The 23,211-nt window shown below is 42.4% G+C and overlaps 1 protein-coding gene across 41 annotated transcripts in view; it reads right to left on the reverse strand.

The window, feature by feature from the left end:
- Nucleotides 1-23,211, reverse strand: part of MAP2 (microtubule associated protein 2) — a 343,536-nt gene that overhangs the window by 79,353 nt on the left and 240,972 nt on the right. For 26 of the 41 annotated variants that reach the window (XM_081851870.1, XM_081851868.1, XM_081851863.1 and 23 more), the window contains 2 exons: nt 7,920-8,033; nt 4,099-4,176 (listed from right to left, as the gene is read on the reverse strand). In XM_081851870.1, the coding sequence (XP_081707996.1) occupies nt 4,099-4,176; nt 7,920-8,033 (192 nt within the window). The remainder of the gene's footprint in view (nt 1-4,098; nt 4,177-7,919; nt 8,034-23,211) is intronic. The other 15 variants (XM_081851851.1, XM_081851849.1, XM_081851835.1 and 12 more) reach the window with 4 other exon arrangements.

Raw genomic sequence — 23,211 nt, forward strand, 5'->3', positions numbered from 1 at the left:
TTGCAGCACATTCGAATTATGATTACCCATTAATGGTGAAGTACACAGCGTCTTGGACTATATGCATGATACTGCCAAAGTTAAACAATCTGAAGTTCCACTTATTTCAATGAAAAAGATTTACAGTACATTCCCACATTCTGTTTATGCTGCCTGGAAAGGCACTGTATCCTTCTGTCTGGTGAGCAGCGTCTTCTGTTTGCAGGGTGCTGAATGGCTGCACGAGCATGCTGTCTTGAAATTGTGAGCACAGACTTAGTCCACCCCTGGCTAAGGGTAAGGTACTATGAGCATGCTGCTCTGTGATTGGTGAGAGTTAGTGCTGATGCTGTGGTTGCTGGGAGAAAGACTGTCGTAGCTGCAATGGTACTTAAAAGTAATGTTGTTTTGCTCTCAGTGTTGCGGCTGAGAAAGCAGCGACCACTTGGAAAGCTAGGACTATTCTGCCAGGCTAAAATACCTAGAAAGAGTAATTCCACGCTGAGCGAGCTTAGTGGGACATGCTTCTGCATAAACACTTAAAATTATATTGCATTGTATTTGTTGACTGTCAACTGATTTTTAAAGTTTTGATAATCTGCAAATCTGTAAGTGTGTATGTTTGACTTATTCTTCAGCTTTCTTGGTTTTTTGTGATGTATGTTTTAATGGCCATTGGCTATGAATAATAAAAATCCTACTGATATTTAACTCTTCTATTAAAACAAAAGGGTTTTAAAAGTGATTAACTCTGCTTAGATTGTTATAACCTCTTATTTTGGGAGATTTGAATAAAAATGGTTGACTTGGCTGTTCAGCTGGGGGGAAAACAAACTTTTGAAATAATGTTGTTTGTTAACTTGAAAAAGCAAGCTTGAATGATATATTAACATACACTACTCAATAAACATATATGCATCATAGCTTCAGAATCCTGCACAAACATCAGCTTTTTGGTTAATTTTTATAACCATCATTTTCTATATTATACAGATTTTTATAAAACAGAAATACAGTATGAATTGCTAGCTGTAGCAGTCGGAGCAACATGATCTACTGAGTCACAATGACCTGGAGATGTTTCATCTCTTTGAAATACTAACACAGAGAAGAGGTAGCTGGCAGTTAAATTCATTAGAGAGCCTTAACATTCCTGGAGATCAATCAATTTTCTTTTTATACAAAATGAAAACCAGCAGAAAAGCAACAGCGCTAACATTAATGACTACCACATAAAGCCAATTTTATGCTGGTATCTTAGACTGTAATCAGCAGGTCTGGTGGGTTACCAAAAATGTTAAAAGGGTGCTTCTGAGACAGAAAGGTACCCAAACAAACCCTTCAATGTGGGATGTTCTATTTTCTCAAAGTGAGCACTTTAGATAACATGGGTACATCACATCACAAGCTCTGAATTGCACCAGTGCAAGCAATGTACAGGTCAACGTAAAATGCTCACTCAGGGGCTCATCCACACTTACCACACTTTCTTTCTTTCTTTCTTTCTTTCTTTCTTTCTTTCTTTCTTTCTTTCTTTCTTTCTTTCCCCCAGCTCTTTACCCGCAAAAACCTGCTCTCCGGTGCTGAACTGGAGTAAATGGCAATCTGCAGAAAACCTTAATTGCTATTTGCTCCAATTCAATGTTAAACACCAGGTGTTCCTGGGGAAAGCAGTGGGGCGAATGAAGAAGAAGAAGAAGAAGAAGAAGAAGAAGAAGAAGAAGAAGGAGGAGGAGGAGGAGGAGGAGGAGGAGGAGGAGGAATTGCTCTGACATGGAGCTTTCAAAAGTGGACCTGTGTCTAGAAAGTGCAGGGCAAAAAGTAAGTGTGGATGAGCCTAGTGCACACAGGAGTACAGTAGTAGGTAATGGTTTAGTCCTTAATTTTCACATGGATGTCTGACAAGCAAGTACAGCTGGTGGATCAGCATGCTATTTCCAGTTTTGCACTTCTTTAATCAATTCTCAAAACATAAAACTGGCTCCCACATCGCGCAGTACCAGGAGCGGGATGAAAGATGATTTTGTGATGAGTTAAAGCAATCTCAAACCACTAACATAGCAGAGACTTGACTCCTTTCAGTGGCATTAACTGAATAACAGGGTTGCATATTACAATTAGTACTTTCATTAAGAAGAAGGGTAAGGGCTCATATACACACAGTACAGCACTTCTGGGTCCGTAGCCCTTCAAGTGCACAGTCAAGTGACTTAACACTCTGCATCATGCTAAAAGCTCCTTTCCTGTGGAAAGTCTGCCTGCAAAGGAGAAGTTTAATTACCTTGTGGTAACATTTCACATACAGGGAAGTTTCAGTTTATGGCTATATGTATGTTTAAGATTATAGGTACGTATACACTTATGAACCCAAACATGCATGCGGAAACATGAGCATTCAAATATACATAGTTTCTTCCCTTCCACAGGGAAGTAGCATAGCCCCGGGAGGAATATATCATGTGTTTTTTCTGCACATGAAGCTCAGCTCTAACTTTTCATACTCTCTAACATCCATTAGAAGCAGAGACTGTGACTACAAAGTTTCCCAAAGTGTCACCTTAATAACATAATGAAGTGGTGGGTAACAGATGTGCAATATAAAATCAAGTCTCCAGTTACAGCCTATTGGCTGAAATAGCCTTTGTTAAACATGTGATTAAGAGGCCTCTTGATTTAAGCACATTTCAAATTTCTTTGTCAACAGAGGTTTGCAGAACTCTGTAGATGGGGGCTGCTGAAGTTAGGGGGTTCTACAATACAGGCCTGGGGTGGGGAACCTGTGGCCTGCCAGCTGTTGCAGGACTCCAACATCCATCAGTGCTAGGCACTGGAGCAAATGGCCAGGAATGAGAGGAGCTGCATTTCAACATTTAGAGGATCAACATTCCCCCCTTCCTGGCACAGGTACATCAAATTTATTCCAATATTAAATCTCACCAAATTAAAAAGAGCTTAGCACTTGGACACAAATTCATGGACCCACAAAGGTATTCACAAGAATAATGATGGTTTGCAGTAAAATCTGAAAAAATGCTGACCCCAGGAGTCTAGTTCCGCTCCGCCCCCAAACAAATCTCAATTTAAAAAATAGTAAGAATATTACTCATTTTATTATCAGGGAGGACTTGCCATTTCCCCCAACCCCATGGCATGCTCCTGTGCTTTTAAAAGTTTCAGGTAAAGCATATATTCACTGGCTATGTAAAAATACAGAAAGAGAAAGAAGATATTGAACATCACAGTAGCATTTAATAACCTCAGAACAGAATTGCACTTAATTCACATTTATCTTACGATAGTTTTTTACATTTATGCTGTTATGTTTTACATTACCTGTCATGTCTAAATTTAAAGGAAAACGGATATAAAGCAAGCAGAAAGAAAGATGGAAAGAAATTAATTCAAGAAACGAACCTTTTCCCAGCATGGAAATAAAGCGCTGGAAAAAGCTTTATTGTGTTTTGTCTTGAGGGCTGCCAGAATACATTGACATTCCTACTGCTAGGAGATGCCCTTTGCATCTTCTATAGTTGGGTATACTGGGTAGTAAGTATGTTTCCCTAGTCCAGAACTTGAGAGATTGCTGTAACCATTTTTCCAAGTTCAGCTTTTCTCATCACAGGTAGTCAGTGATAAGAGAAATTGTACTAAGTGGAATTATCCTCTATCTGCAAGCCTTAAAAGCAGGGCAGTGGAACCAATGGTCTTCTTGATATTCTTGGACTCCAACTCCCATCAGCATGAGTCTGCCTGGCCAATATTGGCCAGGGGTGTTGGCAGTTGTAATCCAACAATATCTAGAAGGCCACAATTTTTCCTGCCCTTTCTTCAAGGTACCAGAATCTTTTCAAAGCCATTTGGAATATCTATTCAATGGCGCAACAAAACTTGTATTCATGTTAATATACACTCCCAAATATCACCATAAGCATATATAGATACGTACATATCGGTACTGCTTGTGCTTTACAGCGATGTGGAACTGCTAACTTGCTATTAGGGAAAATGCTCTCTGCCTTTTAAATTAATGCTGACAGGTCATCCTCCTACCTCTCTCATTAGGATTCCTGGGTTTCTCTCCTTAGAGATGGGCTCTGCAACGCCCAAGGGAATTCTTACCTTCTTCCAATGTTCCAGTCTGCTCTGAAGCTGGTGATGGGGGCGGAGAAGGAGGCAGGTTAGCTGTTTCTTCAACTGCTAAAGATTGAACAGTAAAAATGAGACACAACAATTAACTGCTTTGAGACCAGGTTATGTCAACTGGACAATCTATGCCAATGTTTCCTAACCTGGTAGCCCTGCCAGATGTTGTTGGACTCTCATCAGTCCAAGCCAGCAAAGCACTGGTTGGGGGCTGATGGGAGTTGTGGTCCAAAGCATCTGGAAAATACCGGGTTGGAGAAGGCTGATCTGCATTACAGTTACCTGGCAGCATATTATAACATTTCAATTGAGTTGGATCTAAGACTTGCATTGTCTTATACCAACAATAGTAACCACTCGATTCAGATGATGTAGCATTATGCTGATAATTCTACTGAAATAGCTTATTGTTTTTGTTTCTTTAGTAAAGTTGTACATAAATACTAGAGTGTTTTTTTGTTTACACCAAAGCCGTTTGAATGATTGACCTGATAATTCTTACATGCCTTGAAGAAAAGCACATTCACAAGCCAAAAGCAGGAGGGGAAGAGTTTTTAAAATATCATTCAGGGGAGAAAGAACATCACATAGAGGTGCCCAACCACATGTTTAATTCACTTACAGGTATCTGAAAGGATAAACGTATAATTGCTTACATAAATGATTAAATCCTATTTTCTCCAGAACCTACTTAATTTCATATTGTAACTGCTTAAAGCCAAATCTTGAATTTTGCCAGCTCAAGGCTGACCCACAGCTAAGCAGAAACCTTTACCACTAACTTCCTTTCCAATGCCCAACTGCAGTATATGAAACACGAAAGTGGGATAGTGACAAAACCACAGATACAGTGGGAACAAGACCTATGGAACATTTCCTAAACCTTCCTCTTAAAAGCCTGAGCATTTTTCTGCCAAAGTTAAGCATTAAAGCCCATTTGTTTCAGTGGGAAAAATCAGTATATTCTTAAGTCATTTTCATTGATCTCAGCAGGGCTTAAATATGATTCAGTTTGGAAGAGTTGTGCCTATGCTTCTGAGTCGCTATACCTGATTACAGAAAATGGTTTTGTAACAGTGCATGCCTATTAGCAATTTCTTCAACATATCTGGGATGTCATGTAGATAAGTTAAGTCGTTATTAACAGTGTAAAAGTCAAAATCATTCTATTACAAAAGATGGTGTGGTGGTGATGATACATTATACAAGTACATACACCAATGAATGTTCACATTCAAGCACAGAATGCATACTGTAGGGAAACCATTATTTGCTTATTTTGGTGTGTGCATGCAATGGAAGTTTTTACTATGAGGGCTCAGATATTTTTCAGTGCAGTTCAGCAAGAACTTAAAACATGTGCTAAAGCTCCATTTGCTTGTTTGAACCAAACAATGGGTTGAATCTAATGGTGGCTTTGTGCTTAGAAGAACCTCCACATGCACAAGGCAAAGCACTGGTTACCCCAACCTACTGCAGTCTTCTGTGCCATATCCAATACTGCCCTGGGGGGGAAAGAACATCCCCCAAGTACAGCTTTTTGAGTTTTGCATTAGGTAGAACTTGGAATCGGAGAAAATTGTTTGAGTGAGTGCTTCTTGCAAGTGCAAAGTTACCATAAGATACAATCCGTTGTTTGTGCTAGCTATATAACCTTGTTCTGTATTCAACTGATAATTCAGGAAGCAATCCTAGCTCATAACCAGGATGAGTGGAGTCATTGCTTTTTCCAAAGCCCTGCTGCTCATGCTGACCAGAGTAGAGGATGGGGGCAGTATTTTTCTCCACAATGGCACAAGAGAGAAGCCTGGATCAGGCTCCTCTCTGGCAGCTAAACTCACTTGGCACCCAGTGGATCTTTCATTGGTCTTGTTCGGCCCTGTTTCGGGGCCTTCTTCCTGCAGTAGCCTGTCAACAGCTCATGCTTGCAGCAGCTGAAATAGGCTCCCCTTGCCACCCCAGCCTAGTGGAGCAGGACTACATCTTAGCTCTCCCCAGCAGCACAGGTCAGGAAACAGGATTGTTCTGTATGTAACCTTTTTATTCTGCCCTACAGAGAACTCTCTGCACTTTGAAACCTTGATGGTCTTCTGTCATCAGAAATGACCCTCATGCATTTTGCACCCTTTAATAAAACTGTGGGCAAAACATGTGGCTGAGCATAGATTGTAAAAGCATAGATTGTAAAAGCATTGTAAAAGCATAGATTGACATTAAAAGGTTGGGTTGCTTTAAATGCTGGGGAAGGGAGGAGTACTCTAAATACAAACATCAGAATTTGAAACACAAATCTCAAGCATTAAGCAAAGATCAGGAAAATTGGATCAGGGAATGTTTCCATCTTCCCTCAAATGTTGCATGATACAGGGGCTACTTCCACATGGGTAGCTCCTGTCACTGCTCTTCTACTGTAAGCTGCAAGAAGAATTACAATGGGTTTCCCACATGATCAGGAGTATTGCTCTACCTACTTATCTATCTATCTATCATCTATCTATCTATCTATCTATCTATCTATCTATCTATCTATCTATCTATCTATCTATCATCTATCTACCATCTATCTATCTACTATCTATCTATCTATCTATCTATCTATCTATCTATCTATCTATCTATCTCTATCTATCTATCTATCTATCTATCTATCTATCTATCTATCTATCTATCTTTCTACCATCTATCTATCTATCTATCTATCATCTATCTATCATCTATCTATCTATCTATCTATCTATCTATCTATCTCTATCAATCTATCTATTTATCTATCTATCAAGGTAAAAGAGTAAAGGAGCCCTGGATGGTTAAGTCCAGTCAAAGGAGACTATGGGGTACAGCGCTCATCTCGCTTTGAGGCTGAGGGAGCCTGCCTTTGTCCATAGACAGCTTTTCCGGGTCATGTGGCCAGCATGACTAAACCACTTCGGGCACAACTGGACACTGTAACGGAAGCCAGAGCACACGGAAATGCTGTTTACCTTCCCACCCTCTTTTCCATGATGTTTGTTTCCTTCCCTGTGCTGCACCCTGTCTTCTATCTCTTAAACCTTAACAAAACTACTATAATCTTTAATCCATTCTGTTGGTAATTTATTATGGTGCTCTAGCACTTCTTTCTCTGGCGATCACTCGTAGCCGAGTACTGTAACACTATACTACAATAATGCTATATGATATGCTATTGCTTTTCCATTTTTTCAAATATACATATATATAGGTGGAAAAGTGCTTTAGCAATATTTAAAAGATTGATTTAAAAAAACAAAAATGGGGTAATAAAATGGCACCCATCACAAATGTTATAAACAAAGTGTGTTGACTTCCTCAATGGGGAAGAACTCATCCTTTTTAAAAGACAGAAGACAAATACTGAAGACTTCTACACCTGTAGAAAGTGTGCTACTCTTCTATTCTGCAAAAAATGGACTTTCTGCAATCTGAGAAAAGATGGAAGAGCCACAAAGAAAATATAGGATGAGAATGCTTGGACACCAACATCATGTGGATGCCTTAGAGAAAGTAAGCGTATGAGGCACTGCAGTTTCCAAACTAAAAGCCTAGTGTGGAAGCACCTGGAATTGGCAAAGCTTGTGACTTTCAAACAATAAGCAGAATTGCAGCAAGTGATCATGTGGATAGAAGGCCTGCTCTTGAATAATGTGAATATGTCAGCATCTTAGCTCTTAAATTCTTAAAATAAATGAACGAGTAAATAAGAAAAAATCTAGGCCACAGCTGCAGTGCAAAAGCTTGACGTTTGTAACACAAAATACAGCTGAGATTGCTTGCTTTACCTAAAGGTAATGGTGCAGGCTGATCTTTGTGCTGGGCTTCTTGTTCCTGTTCACCTTTCAGGACTGCCACAGCTTCAGCTGTTACTACTTGGACTATCCTTGCGGATACTTCTTCTGGGACAGTAGTAAGATTAACAACAAGACAAACAAAAGCACATTAATGTAAGTGATGTAGGGAAATATATATGTGCTTAAAAGGCACTCTGCATGAACAGTGATTACAGACTAAGATGGTACTTCTGAAATTACAGTCTCTACAGTCACCCTATTGCGTTCAATGTGTTTTGATCTACAACAGGTTTAGGATCCCTGCTTTCTTCTAAAATATTTTTCAGTAGATTGCTTAGACACATAATTTAGAAGGCTGGGTTCTCACATGAACATCATTACCAACAGTTGCAACCCCCAAGGGTGGAATGGCCATTATCCTAAGTTAGATAGAATAATAACCCAGCTACACAGGGCATCTACTATGAGCTGAAGGCTCTTCTGCATAGCAAGAGTACACCTTCTATTTCTATTCAAAACAGCTATGTAACAGAAGAACATTGTTCCTACTCCTAGCAGAACATCTGAGTTATCACTTCTTGGAGAGAGAGAAACATTCTGGATGGAATATGGGTGAGTCAACTTGGGATGGGTCAAGAGCCAGTTCAGAGGCTTTTAGTGGGTCTAGGGAGCATATTGTTGTCTTTTGGCAGGTTTTGGGGTAAGGTCTCCAACTGATTTTTTAAAAAAGGCGTTGCAATTGGCAATCTTGTCCTCCAATTGCCCATTACATGGATAGATGGCTTTTTACAAAGGACTCCACCCCAAAATCCACCAAAAACTACATGGTGCCATCCTCATTCCAAAGGCCTTTGCCCCCAAGACCCAAGAAGAAACCATAATATCTGAGTTCCAGGATTGACAGCCCTATATGTGGGGGCAAAGTTCAGTGTGAAAACCACCTCATCAGCTAAAGCAATTAGTGTGGAGGAGGAAATATCAGGGAGGGAAAACACTTTTCCTACATGCTTTCCTAGCTAAAGACCCAAAAAGCACATACACACACAAGTTGGCCAGGCAGTTTGTTCCTGATTGTTTAAAATGTTCAAAGATTGAGGTGGCAGGACCATTGAAAGCTAGTCCATTGACCAAGCAACACCATCTCTATATTTGAATCCCCACACACTTGATGAACATCAGGTATAAAGGCAGTGCCATTTTTCTCATCAGTGTGTGGGGATTTGAGAATGTCCAGTGAGAGAAATCTTAGGTTCTGAAGAAGCCTAAATTCATCAGCAACCAAGCCTTACAGTAACATCCAGTTCCTAGCCTCGCTTTCAACTGTCTCATTCCTTCCTTCCACTTCCCATGCTGCCGTTCGTTCAGCTGCACCTGACCTGAGGTCTGCAGGAAGGACAAGAAGCCTGAAACCATTTCCAATTGCTGGGTCATAGTTAGGGCTGGTTTTCTGGGTTACCACCTAGCAAGTAGATAAGACCTATTTCTCATTTGCAGTCCCCTTCTCCTGAGCAAGGTGTCCTAAGCAGCCCACAAGACCAAGGCAGGTGGAGAGGTAAGCTACAAGAATACACTTCCTTTATCTTCTCAATGACTAGAGTCATTGAGTTAGGATTTCATTCCTTATAAGCCTCCCCTACTGCATATCTTAAAATCAACCATGGTCCTCAGTAATTCTACTAAAACTAACATCTCTAGAGACACCTGAACATGTTTTACACTGTTTAAACCATCCCCTCTGTTTTCTCCTTTGCTGCTGTTTTCTGCCATTTAGAAAATGGTATCGAAGGAGAAATATGCCAAAACTTTACTTTCAGAATACATTCCCAATATACAAAAAGTTCAATAAAAGATGTCAAATTGACCCACACAGTGCTATAAAATCACAGCATGCAAGTTTTTATGAGCAATGGGAGGGTCTGCGATAAAGTTTAGAGCCACATTCTGCTTGGACAAATGGAAACACCTGAGAAAGTGCTTTTGCACAAGAGTATGTCTGTCTCGGGATGTGGGTGGTGCTGTGGGTTAAACCACAGAGCCTAGGACTTGCTGATCAGAAGGTTGGCGGTTCGAATCCCCGCAACGGGGTGAGCTCCCATTGCTCGGTCCCTGCTCCTGCCAACCTAGCAGTTCAAAAGCACGTCAAAGTGCAAGTAGATAAATAGGTACCACTCCAGCGGGAAGGTAAACGGCGTTTCCGTGTGCTGCTCTGGTCCGCCAGAAGTGGCTTAGTCATGCTGGCCACATGACCCCTCAGCCAATAAAGCAAGATGAGCACCGCAACCCCAGAGTCGGCCACGACTGGCCCTAACGGTCAGGGTTTCCTTTACCTTTACCTATGTCTGTCTCACTAAATACCCACTTACCCACCCAGCTGCTCCACACAACCCCCCTCCCCAAAATGTGAGGCAACATTGGGGTGGGAAGGCTACAACTGCTGACATTATCAGTGACATCCCAGTCTGTGAGCAAAATTTCTGCTTCCACATGCTGAGGTTGGATCAAAGCCAATAAAAATAGATGTCACTGATATGCTTAATGCTATGGTGGTCACCATCAGTATCATCATATTAAAATAGCTGATTAAGATCGAAGTACATGTTGTGGAACAGAATATAAAAATGGCATTATCACTTGTCTTAGCTGCTGGATTGGCAGTAGGAAGTGTATATTTACCTTAGTTCCTGGCATTTAACATGTACTATTGTTTTATCTCACAACTAGCAATAATTTACTATTGTATTGAATTATTTGTAGGGGGACAGTTGATAGCAATAGAATTTTATTGACTTCAGTCAGCAGAGACAAAAGTGTCAGATCAACAGTGTGCCCAGAATCTGCCAAGCAGAGATCTGTACAGCTGCCAAGTCACTATATAGTAGTTCCAAACTGCTGTTAATAATTCACGAATATGTTTGCAAAAATACTGAGTGGGTGAAAAAGAGACAATATCTAGCAGAATGACTCATCTGTCAGAGATGTCTGGTGGGAGCTTAGGCTGAAGGGCAGTGTATAAATTCTCTAAATAAATACAATATGACCACTTGTATTCCTCATCCTTTTTTAAAAAAAAAACAACCTGTTATATATTAGATTTTATTTTTCAGTTTTGCAATTTAATATTTATTATAAACTACCATGTGTGCAGAATATAACTGTTTCAAAACATGTGCCTTTGGGGCTCTATTCACTATCAAGCTGAGTTTAAGGTCTTCTTGCTAACCTTTATGACCCTGAACAGCTTAGGGGCAGGCTGCCTGGGAGAGAGCCTCCCTCTTTACAATCCAACTCATTCCCTGAGGAGCTGACACTTCTAGCCATGCAGAAATTAATCTGCAATAACTCGAGTAAGGGCCTTCTCTGCAGTGGTCCTTTTTCTGTGGAATGCCTTTCATCTATCTTGGATAATTAGCGTGACGTCGCTAATTGGTTTACGATCCCAATTAGCCCCAGCTTACAGCGATCTTCGGGTCCGGCACGTTTCCCTCAAGCTGCGCCGATCCTTCGCTCCGTCACGACATGCAGAGTAAACACAGCGGAAAACTGTTGCTTCTCGGTGATTTAGATCCATGCAAACACACCAGGCATTTGTGTGTTTATTTATTAGTCTTTTATTACAGCAGAAAATAACAAATCAACATTTCTCAGATTCTCCTGGGCTGCTAGCATTCATGGCTGCCTTCTCTTTTAGAGACAAAGAGACAGTGAGGAAAAACTCCTCCCTCCTTCCAAATCACACGTCAGGAATTGAGGGATGTCACACAGAACTCTTTAACCCTGTGAGTTCTGAAAACATCCACACCCCCTCTTCCCTCCATTCCTGAGGTGACATGAGTATTTACCTTTACAGACCTTTGTGAGATCAATCCCTTCCCCAATGCCTTGCGCCTTCTCTTGGCGTTCTCGTCAGGCACCTGAGGAACATCCTCACAACTCTCAGGTTCGCACTGTGCGAAACCAACCCACACACCTGTGGCCTGATACCTCTCAGGTGGAATTCCCTTTGTTGTGCGACTGGACCGCCTGGGCACAAATTCAGGTATTTCCTCTGACTCACTGTGGTCAGCAGGTGTGTCCTGTGCATCACGGGATTCCCCCTCTGACTTAAAGCGTCTTCGAATTCTCTGCATTACGCTAACAGGAGACGCAGGCTCACTCTTGGGCTCTCTTTTAACAACCTGTGGAGATGCCCCATCCTGTTCTTTACCTTGGTCAGTGACCTGGTCGTCAACAGCAGGCTCAGCCCCTGGCTCTCCTTCATCCTCAGAATCTCCCCCCTCTGAATCAGACAGACATTCTGAGAGAACATCACGCCTTGCAGGAGTCTTTGACCTACCATCCTGCTCATAGAACTCAGCATGTTTACTGATCAGAAGCTTACTCTGATCACCTCCTGGATATGCAAATCTCCATGCTTTAGAAATCGGCTCATACCCGCAGAAGATCATTTTCTGGAACTTGGGTCCACCTGGCTTTTGCAAAGCCTTAGGCACCGGCACCGATGCTGTTGACCCGAACGGACGAAGAAAGTGAATCTGGGGTTTCCTTCCGTGAAGCAAGAAAAAAGGAGTGTCACCTACCACTGAATTGTAGGACCGATTCCAGGTGAAATTCACATTCTTAATTGCCTCCATCCAAAAGCTTGGAGGTAACCCAGAGTCTGACAGCAACACCTGTGTAGCCTTAACCAGAGCTTCACTTCTGAGCTCTGCCACCCCCCTCTCTTGAGGAGAAGTCACTTTGTGACGTATCCCTTTCTGGTGAAAGAACTTCTGCAAAGCAGACCCTGCACCTCGGTCACTAGTGACTGCTTGCACCTTGGTGGAGAACCTTAGTTCCACCTCCTCAACCCAACTTTTAATCAGTTGCGCTGCATCTCCCTTGGATTTCAGAGCACGAGTCCAGGAATTCTGGCTAAAATCATCCTGCATCGTTAGCAGATACCTGGCTCCTCCCAGACTTGGTTCTTCCATGGGACCCAACAGATCTATGTGAACAAGCTCAAAAGGTTTTGTGGTTACCCTGTCCACCCTGGGGTAACTGCACCCTTTTACCTTTGCCTTTCTGCAAGCCTTACAATTTATGGCTCTTCCACATTCCTGAATTTTACAGCCTTTAGTGCACTCAGGTAGCACCTGGAGTTCTTCAAGAGAACTATGGGCTGTCTTCTTGTGCCATGCACATGCACATGAAACATGAGTGGGAACTGTAGCACGCATAGCTTGTGTCCCCTCACCCTTCAGAGGCGTTTTAAGAACAAAGAGATCATTCTGCCCCTTTTCAACTTTGACTAGCTGCTTCCCTCCCTTGGAGATTGTGCAGACATCATGTTCAAAGCAAACCTTAAACCCCTTCTGCAACAAATAAGGGACAGATAAAAGACAGTGACGCATCCCAGGTACAGTGCAAACCTCCACCTGCTCCTGCAAAACAGAAAGAAAGACATTTGCAACATTAGTTACATTTTTCTTTTCCCCATTTGCAAACTGAACAGTTTTTCCAGCTGGAATTGCCTTGCAATTCCACAACTCGACAGCAGGGGTCTCAGGAATCAAGTTTCTGTTTGCCCCAGAGTCAATTACAAAACAAAGCTCAGTGTCTCTCTTGGAGCTGGTATCAAACATTGCAAGACTGGCTGTCAGCTGATAAGCATCCTCATTGTCTCCAGCACGTCCGCCTTGCGCATTCCCACGCCTGGCCCCCTTGCCGGGCTGGTTACCATGGAAACCTGGCTGGTTCCCATGAGAAGCGACCTTGACAACATCCTGCCTCGTCTCTCTGCTTCGGTGGGGGCAAAAGCGACGCAGATGTTCCGTTGAATTGCAAATAAAACAACAACGACGATCACCAGTGGAAAAACACTGCCCAGGGCTCCTTTCAGCCGGCCTGGCCCCCCTTCTTCCGGAAGAGCTCTCTGTGCCAGCCCTGCCCTGTCTGAAACTGCACTCCACTCCAGCACTCACAGTGGAAAACTTTTTAAACTTGCCTTTGGAATTCTTCGCCCCCCCCCCCCGACTTGCCCATCAGGAACTGGGGCTTCAGCCATCTCTGGGCTTTTCATTACCTCTCCAGGGCTCTGGCCTCCTGCTGAGCTTTCACACAAAGCCCTCAGCACCTCCCAGGCAGCCCTTGCTGACTTTACGCCCTCCAAGTGAGGCTTCAGCGATACGTGTACGCATGCTTTCAGCATGCCAAGCTCTCTTTGCATTCTCTGCTGGCTATCTTCAGGCAACGCAGCCTCAAAGCCTGCAGCATCTGTCCCATCAGCACCTGGATTGAGGGGTAGTGGCTCCTTCTGGCGTGCATTCCAAAGCCCTGTAGCCAAAAACCAACCCCTCACTCTTCTGGACCAGGTTGCCCAACTTTTTAAAGTGAGCTTTTCGAACGGAATTTCCTCAAAGACCTGGCTGTCTGCCATTTTCTTCCCGGGGCCCCAAGCTTACTCACGTAACAGCTTTTCCAGCACCCGGTTTTCAGCCGCTCTCAGCTCTCAGCTCCTGTTCCCAGCCAGCTGCTCTGCCTCAGAACACAGACCTCCGCTTTTGGTAGCGTCTTCCCAGCTGACTTCAAAGCACACCGGCACACTTCGCAACAGCTTTATAGCAGTAATCAGCGTCCATAACCTCTTGGATAATTAGCGTGACGTCGCTAATTGGTTTACGATCCCAATTAGCCCCAGCTTACAGCGATCTTCGGGTCCGGCACGTTTCCCTCAAGCTGCGCCGATCCTTCGCTCCGTCACGACATGCAGAGTAAACACAGCGGAAAACTGTTGCTTCTCGGTGATTTAGATCCATGCAAACACACCAGGCATTTGTGTGTTTATTTATTAGTCTTTTATTACAGCAGAAAATAACAAATCAACATTTCTCAGATTCTCCTGGGCTGCTAGCATTCATGGCTGCCTTCTCTTTTAGAGACAAAGAGACAGTGAGGAAAAACTCCTCCCTCCTTCCAAATCACACGTCAGGAATTGAGGGACGTCACACAGAACTCTTTAACCCTGTGAGTTCTGAAAACATCCACAATCTATAGATACTTCCAAATTCTGGGTGAACCTTCGTGGTTTGAAAGTTTAATTCAACCTTTGTAAAAAAAACTCCAACCAGTTGGATCAAATATTGAACACACCTGAACTGTTTCATAGCAGAAACCCGCTCCTTACCCTTCCATCACCCATTCAGATATACTCCTCATGGCTGTTACAGGCTGGGGACCCCCCCCCCCATTTTCTCCCTCTAAAAGAAGGACAACTGAAAATTTCATTTGAATTGTCTCCAACTTTTCGTGGCCGCTGTCAGTGGGCAATAGTGAGGAGATGTGATGTTCCTCCAGATCTGTGGGTTTAAATCTGGATCTACTGCAGACAACTAGAAATGCTTCTGAGGGTGCTGCCAAATGAGAGCTTGGCATCACAAACAAATTCTTTAGCTACAGTCCTTGGCTTCTTGTTTCCAACAATTTTCTGTATCAACATTCCAACAGGGACACCCTGACTACTGATCCCATTTTATTCCTGAAGCTGTCTTTACTTCAGTCATGGCCACTAGCCATCAATCATCCAGACCATGCCTTGTTGTACTATCAAGATCTTAGTCTTGCTCTTGCAACAACTGTTAAGTACCATAGACTTTCTTTGACCCGGTCACAATGGCTTAAAGTACGTATGGGGGGCAGCGCTCAAAGAGAGGCTGCTTTGCTGACTAATGGAAGCTTCAATGTAAGGCATAACAAACAAACTAACAAACAAAATCACCCCCAGGGATGCTATCAAGTAAGGTTCAGTTCATAGCACTATTTTGATGGATATTTTTGGTGACACAGGAGGAGCAGTCAATGCAGCAGAAACAGTATTTCTACTATTAATGACTACTATAAAAACAACCCAGACAATTGGTACTAATGGACCCTATAAATAGAAAATCCAGTGGGTAAGTCAAATCTTTGGAAGGTAGCTATTAAACTTCACAGTTGCCTTATGGTTCAGTTAAAGTTCAAGGGATTCGAATGATATTTAAGGCAAAAGAAAGAAAAGGGAATCCAGCCAACTTCAATGTAAAGCTCTCAAAATGTGTATTGGTTATGCATTGATTTGCTTTGGCTGTTTCACTTTTATTTCTGGAATGAGAGCAACAAATGTTGAATTAGGCATAAATAAAGTTCTTGGATGCCTCTCCAGGCTTATTCAGTGCACATTCTGCTTTTTGCATCATTCTCAAGGATGAGGCCTTTCATATTTCTTGAACTTTATGAGAACAAAGGGGGAAAACCAAATTCTACTGGGCTTTCACTTTGTCAACCCCCCCATGCACTCCTACTTGATACAAATCACAAGCTGACAGGATAGTGAATCAAAATCTTACTTTGTAAATTTGCTAAATATGAACTTCGATCAGGCAGTGATGAAAAATATGAGAGAACTATTAGCCTGTGACTGTGTCGACCACAGCAAACTATGGCATTAAAGAAATGGGAGTGCCTGATCACCTCATCTGTCTCCTGAGAAATCTCTATGTGGGACAAGAAGCTACAGTTAGAACTGGATATGGAACAACTGATTGGCTCAAAATTGGGAAAGGAGTACGGCAAGGCTGTATTTTGTCTCCCTGCTTATTTAACTTATATGCAGAATTCATCATGCGAAAGGCTGGGCTGGATGAACCCCAAGCCGCAATTAAGATTGCTGGAAGAAATATCAACAACCTCAGATATGCAGATGACACAACCTTGATAGCAGAAAGTGAGGAGGAATTAAAGAACCTTTTAATGAGGGTGAAAGAGGAGAGCGCAAAATATGGTCTGAAGCTCAACATCAAAAAAACGAAGATCATGGCCACTGGGGCCATCACCTCCTAGCAAATAGAAGGGGAAGAAATGGAGGCAGTGAGAGATTTTACTTTCTTGGGCTCCATGATCACTGCAGATGGTGACAGCAGTCACGAAATTAAAAGACGCCTGCTCCTTGGGAGAAAGGCGATGGCAAACCTAGACAGCATCTTAAAAAGCAGAGACCTCACCTTGCCAACAAAGGTCTGTATAGTTAAAGCCATGGTTTTCCCAGTAGTGATGTATGGAAGTGAGAGATGGACCATAAAGAAGGGTGATCGCTGAAGAATTGATGCTTTTGAATTATGGTGCTGGAGGAGACTCTTGAGAGTCCCATGGACTGCAAGAAGATCAAACGCATCCATTCTTAAGGAAATCAGCCCTGAGTGCTCACTGGAAGGACAGATCGTGAAGCTGAGGCTCCGATACTTTGGCCACCTCATAAGAGAACACTCCCTGGAAAGGACCCTGATGTTGGGAAAGATTGAGGGTACAAGGAGAAGGGGACGGCAGAGGACGAGATGGTTGGACAGTGTTCTCGAAGCTACAAACATGAGTCTGACGAAACTGTGGGAGACAGTGGAAGACAGAAGTGCCTGGCGTGCTCTGGTCCATGGGGTCACGAAGAGTCGGACACGACTAAACGACTAAACAACACCAACAATCTGATCTGAAGATGACAGCAAACTGGGAGGGGTAGCTAATGCCATAGAAAACAGAACTGGGATTCAAGATACCTTAACACAGTGTTTCCCAACCTTGGGCCTCCAGCTGTTTTTGAACTACAATTCCCATCATCCCTGACCACTGGTCTTGCTAGCTAGGGATGATGGGAGTTGTAGGCCAAAAACATCTGGAGGCCCAAGGTTGGGAAACACTGCCTTAACAGATTGGAGAACTGGGCCCAAACTAACAAAATGAATTTCAGTAGGGGGAAATGTAAATTTATACCAGGCATAGGCAAACTCGGCCCTCCAGATCTTTTGGAACTACAACTCCCATGATCCCTAGCTAATGGGACCGGTCTTAGGCAGGAAGAACCAGCTGCACAAATATAAGGTCAGGGACATCTGGCTTGCGAGTAGTACATGTGAAAAGGATCTAGGGGTCTTCGTAGATCATGAGTCAACAGTGTGATGCAGAAGCAATAATAATAATAATAATAATAATAATAATAATAGTGGACAACTGGTGCTATAAGGTAAGGCAGGGGAGAGGGCTGGTTTTGCTCCCTTCCATAGTTCTTTTTTGCCTAAAATAGTAGATTCCCCCACTTTATTTGGGAACAGGACAAAAACATGTCATCTACTATGGGCCTTATTCTCTACACATAGAAAAAAAGGAAAACAACAGTCAGATGGTAAATCGGTCCATACCATCTCCAGCTGGAAACAGATTTGAGATTGAATAATATGCACATTTCAGGACAATAGTCAAATACTGGAAAGATTCGAAGAGAGAAACACTACCTTCTTCCTCCACTACCACCTTCTCTTCCTCCCCCTCCTTCTTTTTACCCACATTTTAGACTAAACCTGTAGGCAGTGGTGATAAGGAAATTAGTTATATTCACAGTTGTGATATCAGGAAATAAAAACAATTTCAGAATGCTCTTTGTCAAACTTCACAGCAGGGTGCAGAGCAGTTTCCTGGGCAACCAGCGCTAATAGCTGGCAAAGGTAGACTCTTAGACAATAAAAGAAATGAGTAATTTTCAGCTCTTAGTTAAGTGCATATGCTAAATATATTCCACATACAATAAAGAAAATTTATTCCTTGCTACATATAAACAGGGACACGGGTGGCGCTGTGGGTAAAACCTCAGCGCCTAGGACTTGCCGATCGCATGGTCGGCGGTTCGAATCCCCGCAGCGGGGTGCGCTCCTGTCGTTCAGTCCCAGCGCCTGCCAACCTAGCAGTTCGAAAGCACCTCCGGGTGCAAGTACATAAATAGGGACCGCTTACCAGCGGGAAGGTAAGCGGCCTTCCATGTGCTGCGCTGGCTCGCCAGATGCAGCTTGTCACGCTGGCCACGTGACCCAGAAGTGTCTGCAGACAGCGCTGGCTCCCGGCCTATAGAGTGAGATGAGCGCACAACCCTAGAGTCTGGCAAGACTGGCCCGTACGGGCAGGGGTACCTTTACCTTTTTACATATAAACAACTCGAAGCATCTTCATTAAACGAAGCAATCCCACACCATATAATTTTTTTGCACGGAACAGATTTAGATTTGGATCATAGTGGGCTGAAGCAAAGTATTTCAGACAATCTTGCTGGGCCTTATAGGATGTCATGGTTGAGGAACCCTTGATAGGTTCCCACTAACCAATTTCTCAGGTTCTCAAATACACTGTTTGAAAAGCTGTCACTGGGTGCCTTTGGCCAGTCACTGCCTCTCTCTAACTCCCTTAAAGAGTTGTTGTGTGGATAAAATAAGGAGGTGGAGAACAATGTACACCACCTTGAGCTCCTTGGAGGAGGGCAGGATATATCGGTAATTGTAATAATAAATAAAATACATTTAGATGGTACCAACAGTGTGAAGTAGTACCATATGGTCCCTTTTCCAAATAATTTGCAATCAAAGACAATCAAAACAGAGAAATGAAAATAATTACTCCCTCCAAATTTAAGATTGGGAAAATGAGAAATGGAGATAAACTAAAATTGACAGATTTTTCCATCTCTACTTTCAAGGGAAGTCACTGTCGATTGCTCTCTCCTAGGTCAAGGTTGTGTCAGTGAATTAGAGGGGGAAATCTCTCAAGCCCCTTTATCTCTTTTCTCTCTTGATCCCACTGCTTTAACTGTTGTTAATTTGCAAACCCTGTCTTATAAAGCCTCAAACAAGATTGATTGCTATGTGAAGGTTGTGTGAATATTGGCCTCATGGTACTGGACAGCACTTTTCATTCATAGATTGCTTCCAAAGAGTGTGCCTCCATCCCAGTTTTGCTGATAGTGAAGCTGAGAGATAATGCCAGAATCATACAAGATGTGAAGCCTCAAACACTACAGATACCATCTTCTTTTTTCAGTGGTTACAGATTGACACAGCTTTACAGATTTAAATCATGTATGGTGCACCCTTATATAGCAAGCCTTTCTTGACCCTCTCCACAATATCTAACTAATTTCTTATGTCCCTACTATCTAGTCCTCTTCAAAGCTATCCCCGGCAAACCACATTGGTTGGATTCATAGTGGGTTGGATCCAGATTAAGTTGTACTTAGTTCCTATTGAAATAACTGGAATTAAGTAATGAATAATTTGTCCCATTGATTTCCACTTGAATCCAGTGGCAACTCTTTACACTTCTGAGTAGACATACGTATATACAATTAGTCCAACTCATAGTAATTCCTATTTATCAGCAGATGCATATAGCCAAAAGTCTCTCCTCTTCCACTTATTATTCCCCCACCAGAAGACAAAGTAATGCTGTGTGTAGCTAAGCAGTAAATACTGTATATGCATAGGAAAATCAATCAACATTAAGCTATCTGCAGTTTCTGTTTTTAAAAAATGGACTTATCTAGATGTGTCTACTTTTGGGCAGGGTGTTTACATATCCACAACAATCATGCTAACTCAGAGAGGCAATAATGCAAATCACAGAAATATCCACATATATCCCTAACAACATACCGAATAGAGCTTAATAGTAAGTAGAAAACAACCTATGCAACCAATAGACAACGGGGAATTGTGATCACAACCAAAGAAAGCTGAGTGAGGGCAGGCTGCATGCGTGACAAACTATGAGTTAGAAAGCTGAAACTTAAAGAAGAAAGGAAAGAGGATTACTATAGTAGGGATATAGTGGGGATATAGCAGAGATAGAATGAATTAATGAGGGAGGGAGGGAGAGAGAGAGGGAGAGGAAAGCAGAGATTAGATCTGTAAAAGAGTGAAAATGTAGACTAGTATAGAAATGGATGGACATCAATAACACTGAGAAAATGAGAACAGAAAATGCAGTTGTAAGATGAAGAAAAACATTTTTAGAAATCTGCAGGACAGAAGAACAAGAGGTAAATGCTCTGAAACAAACATACACATACAATCTGGGATACTGAAGAGACAGGAGGAGATTTGTCCCCGATGATTAAGATTTTAATCACTGGTCTAAGATTTTCTAGATCAGCAGAAAGCTATGTGTATGTATGGGTGTGAAGAGATACCAGTCACAGCACATAGACATCATTTTATACAACTTAGCCATGAGATTTTGTATCGGTCTTAATGGATTGGCCTGTCATAGTGACTGCACAAGTAAATGCAAAAGACAATTCCTAACCTTAAATGCTATGGGTGGTTGCAGACTTAGAGTAGAGCCACTGGATATGACTTAGTTCGATACTGTATAAGTGAACAGATATTGCAAGAAGGCAAAAAATGTCCAAAAATGAATTACTTTTACACACACACAGCCCTTTATCTAAGGAACCCAGGGCAATGTGCAATATTAAGAACATAATTTACAGAGCATAATAATAATAATGAAAACATAATACAGAGCATAATACTAAACAGCATAATAAAATAACCATAATAACAGTCCCTGCCACACACATGTAACAGGCCATAGATTATTTCATGGCCGAAGGCCTGAGTAAGGATGAGTAAGGACGATGGATTTCTCTGGCACCTAAAGACACATAATGATGGCACCAGGCGAGCCTCTCTGGGAAGAGCATTTCACAGACTGGAAGTCACCACAGAAAAGGCCAGTTCTCATGTTGTCACCCTCCAAACCTCTCAGGGGGGGGGGGCATAGATGCCAAGCACAGGGTCTGGGTCAGTTTGTATGGGGAGAGGCAGTTCTTAAGATATTGAGGTCCTGAGCCATGTAAGGCTTTATAGGTCAACACTTGCACCAGCAACACCATCATAACCAATTTCCTCTCTGCTGTTCCCCAAGTCCACTAAAAGTTTGAGTTTCATAGAATTGAGTTTCACAGTTGGAAGAGGCCCTGAGGATCCCTGCAATGCAGGAATATGCAGCTGCCCCATACAGAGATTGAACCTGCAAACTTGCCATTATCAGCACCATGCTGTAATCAACTGAGCTGTCCAGGTTTGTATGTGTCTTCCATATGTTGCCTTTGCTACACTCCAAATGCAATATAAACAATATAATTTGTTTCTGTTAGCTATTTTAGATCTCCAGTAGAGGATGGTGATTTTCAATTGGGAAATTCAGTAAATAAAAATTACAGTATATTTCTGAGCATCTTTCAGGAACAGTAAGACATTCAATTTGGACCAGAAATTGGGGATCAGAGTTAGCTGGCACAGGAGTATCCTATCTGTTACTTTTTAAGAATGAGATCTTAATCCATTTTGTAATTAATATTTTGTATGATTTCATATACATAAGCAACTAATACATTTAAATAACTATATTAACATTAGTAAGAGCAGCCACAACCCTCACTTTCTGTTTTCCAACAGAAAACAGCAAAGTAATTGCCCTCCCACAACCCATCTCTCTGAGATAAAGCAGCTCCAGTAGCAAAAAGTAAAGAGGGAGAAGAAGGTTTCTGATGACCTTGCTCCTTGCCCTGACTCGTTTCCATGGTTCATTTCTCAAACCTTCTAACACAAAAGCTGTTCCAGAATCATCCTGGAAACAAGAAATTGTCCACCAGAATCTTCTGCTTGATAATGTATGTGTCACTAAAAGGAGAACCAGAAGCTACTAGCAAAGGAGGCAGTCAAAAGCATCCATTCCCCTACTCCAGGGAAATTTATTTAACCCAGCTTCAAATATACCATCCTGTAGTGGAGAAGCAATTAGAAAGGCAGATCAAAATTATTATATTGATTAAAATGGACTGCAACAATTGCAAAGCTTTTTAATACACACTCTATATCTATAGTCCAGTATATCTGAAGGAGCGTCTCCACCCCCATCGTTCTGTCCGGACACTAAGGTCCAGCGCCGAGGGCCTTCTGGCAGTTCCCTCCCTGCGAGAAGCCAAGTTACAGGGAACCAGGCAGAGGGCCTTCTCGGTAGTGGCACCTTCCCTGTGGAACGCCCTCCTACCATATGTCAAATAGAACAACAACTACCAGGCTTTTAGAATCATAGAATCATAGAATCATAGAGTTGGAAGAGACCACAAGGGCCATCGAGTCCAACCCCCTGCCAAGCAGGAAACACCATCAGAGCACTCCTGACATATGGTTGTCAAGCCTCTGCTTAAAGACCTCCAAAGAAGGAGACTCCACCACACTCCTTGGCAGCAAATTCCACTGTCGAACAGCTCTTACTGTCAGGAAGTTCTTCCTAATGTTTAGGTGGAATCTTCTTTCTTGTAGTTTGGAACCATTGCTCCGTGTCCGCTTCTCTGGAGCAGCAGAAAACAGCCTTTCTCCCTCCTCTATGTGACATCCTTTTATATATTTGAACATGGCTATCATATCACCCCTTAACCTCCTCTTCTCCAGGC

The sequence above is a fragment of the Podarcis erhardii genome, assembly GCF_964252035.2.
Source record: "Podarcis erhardii genome assembly, chromosome: 1".
Taxonomy (NCBI): domain Eukaryota; kingdom Metazoa; phylum Chordata; class Lepidosauria; order Squamata; family Lacertidae; genus Podarcis; species Podarcis erhardii.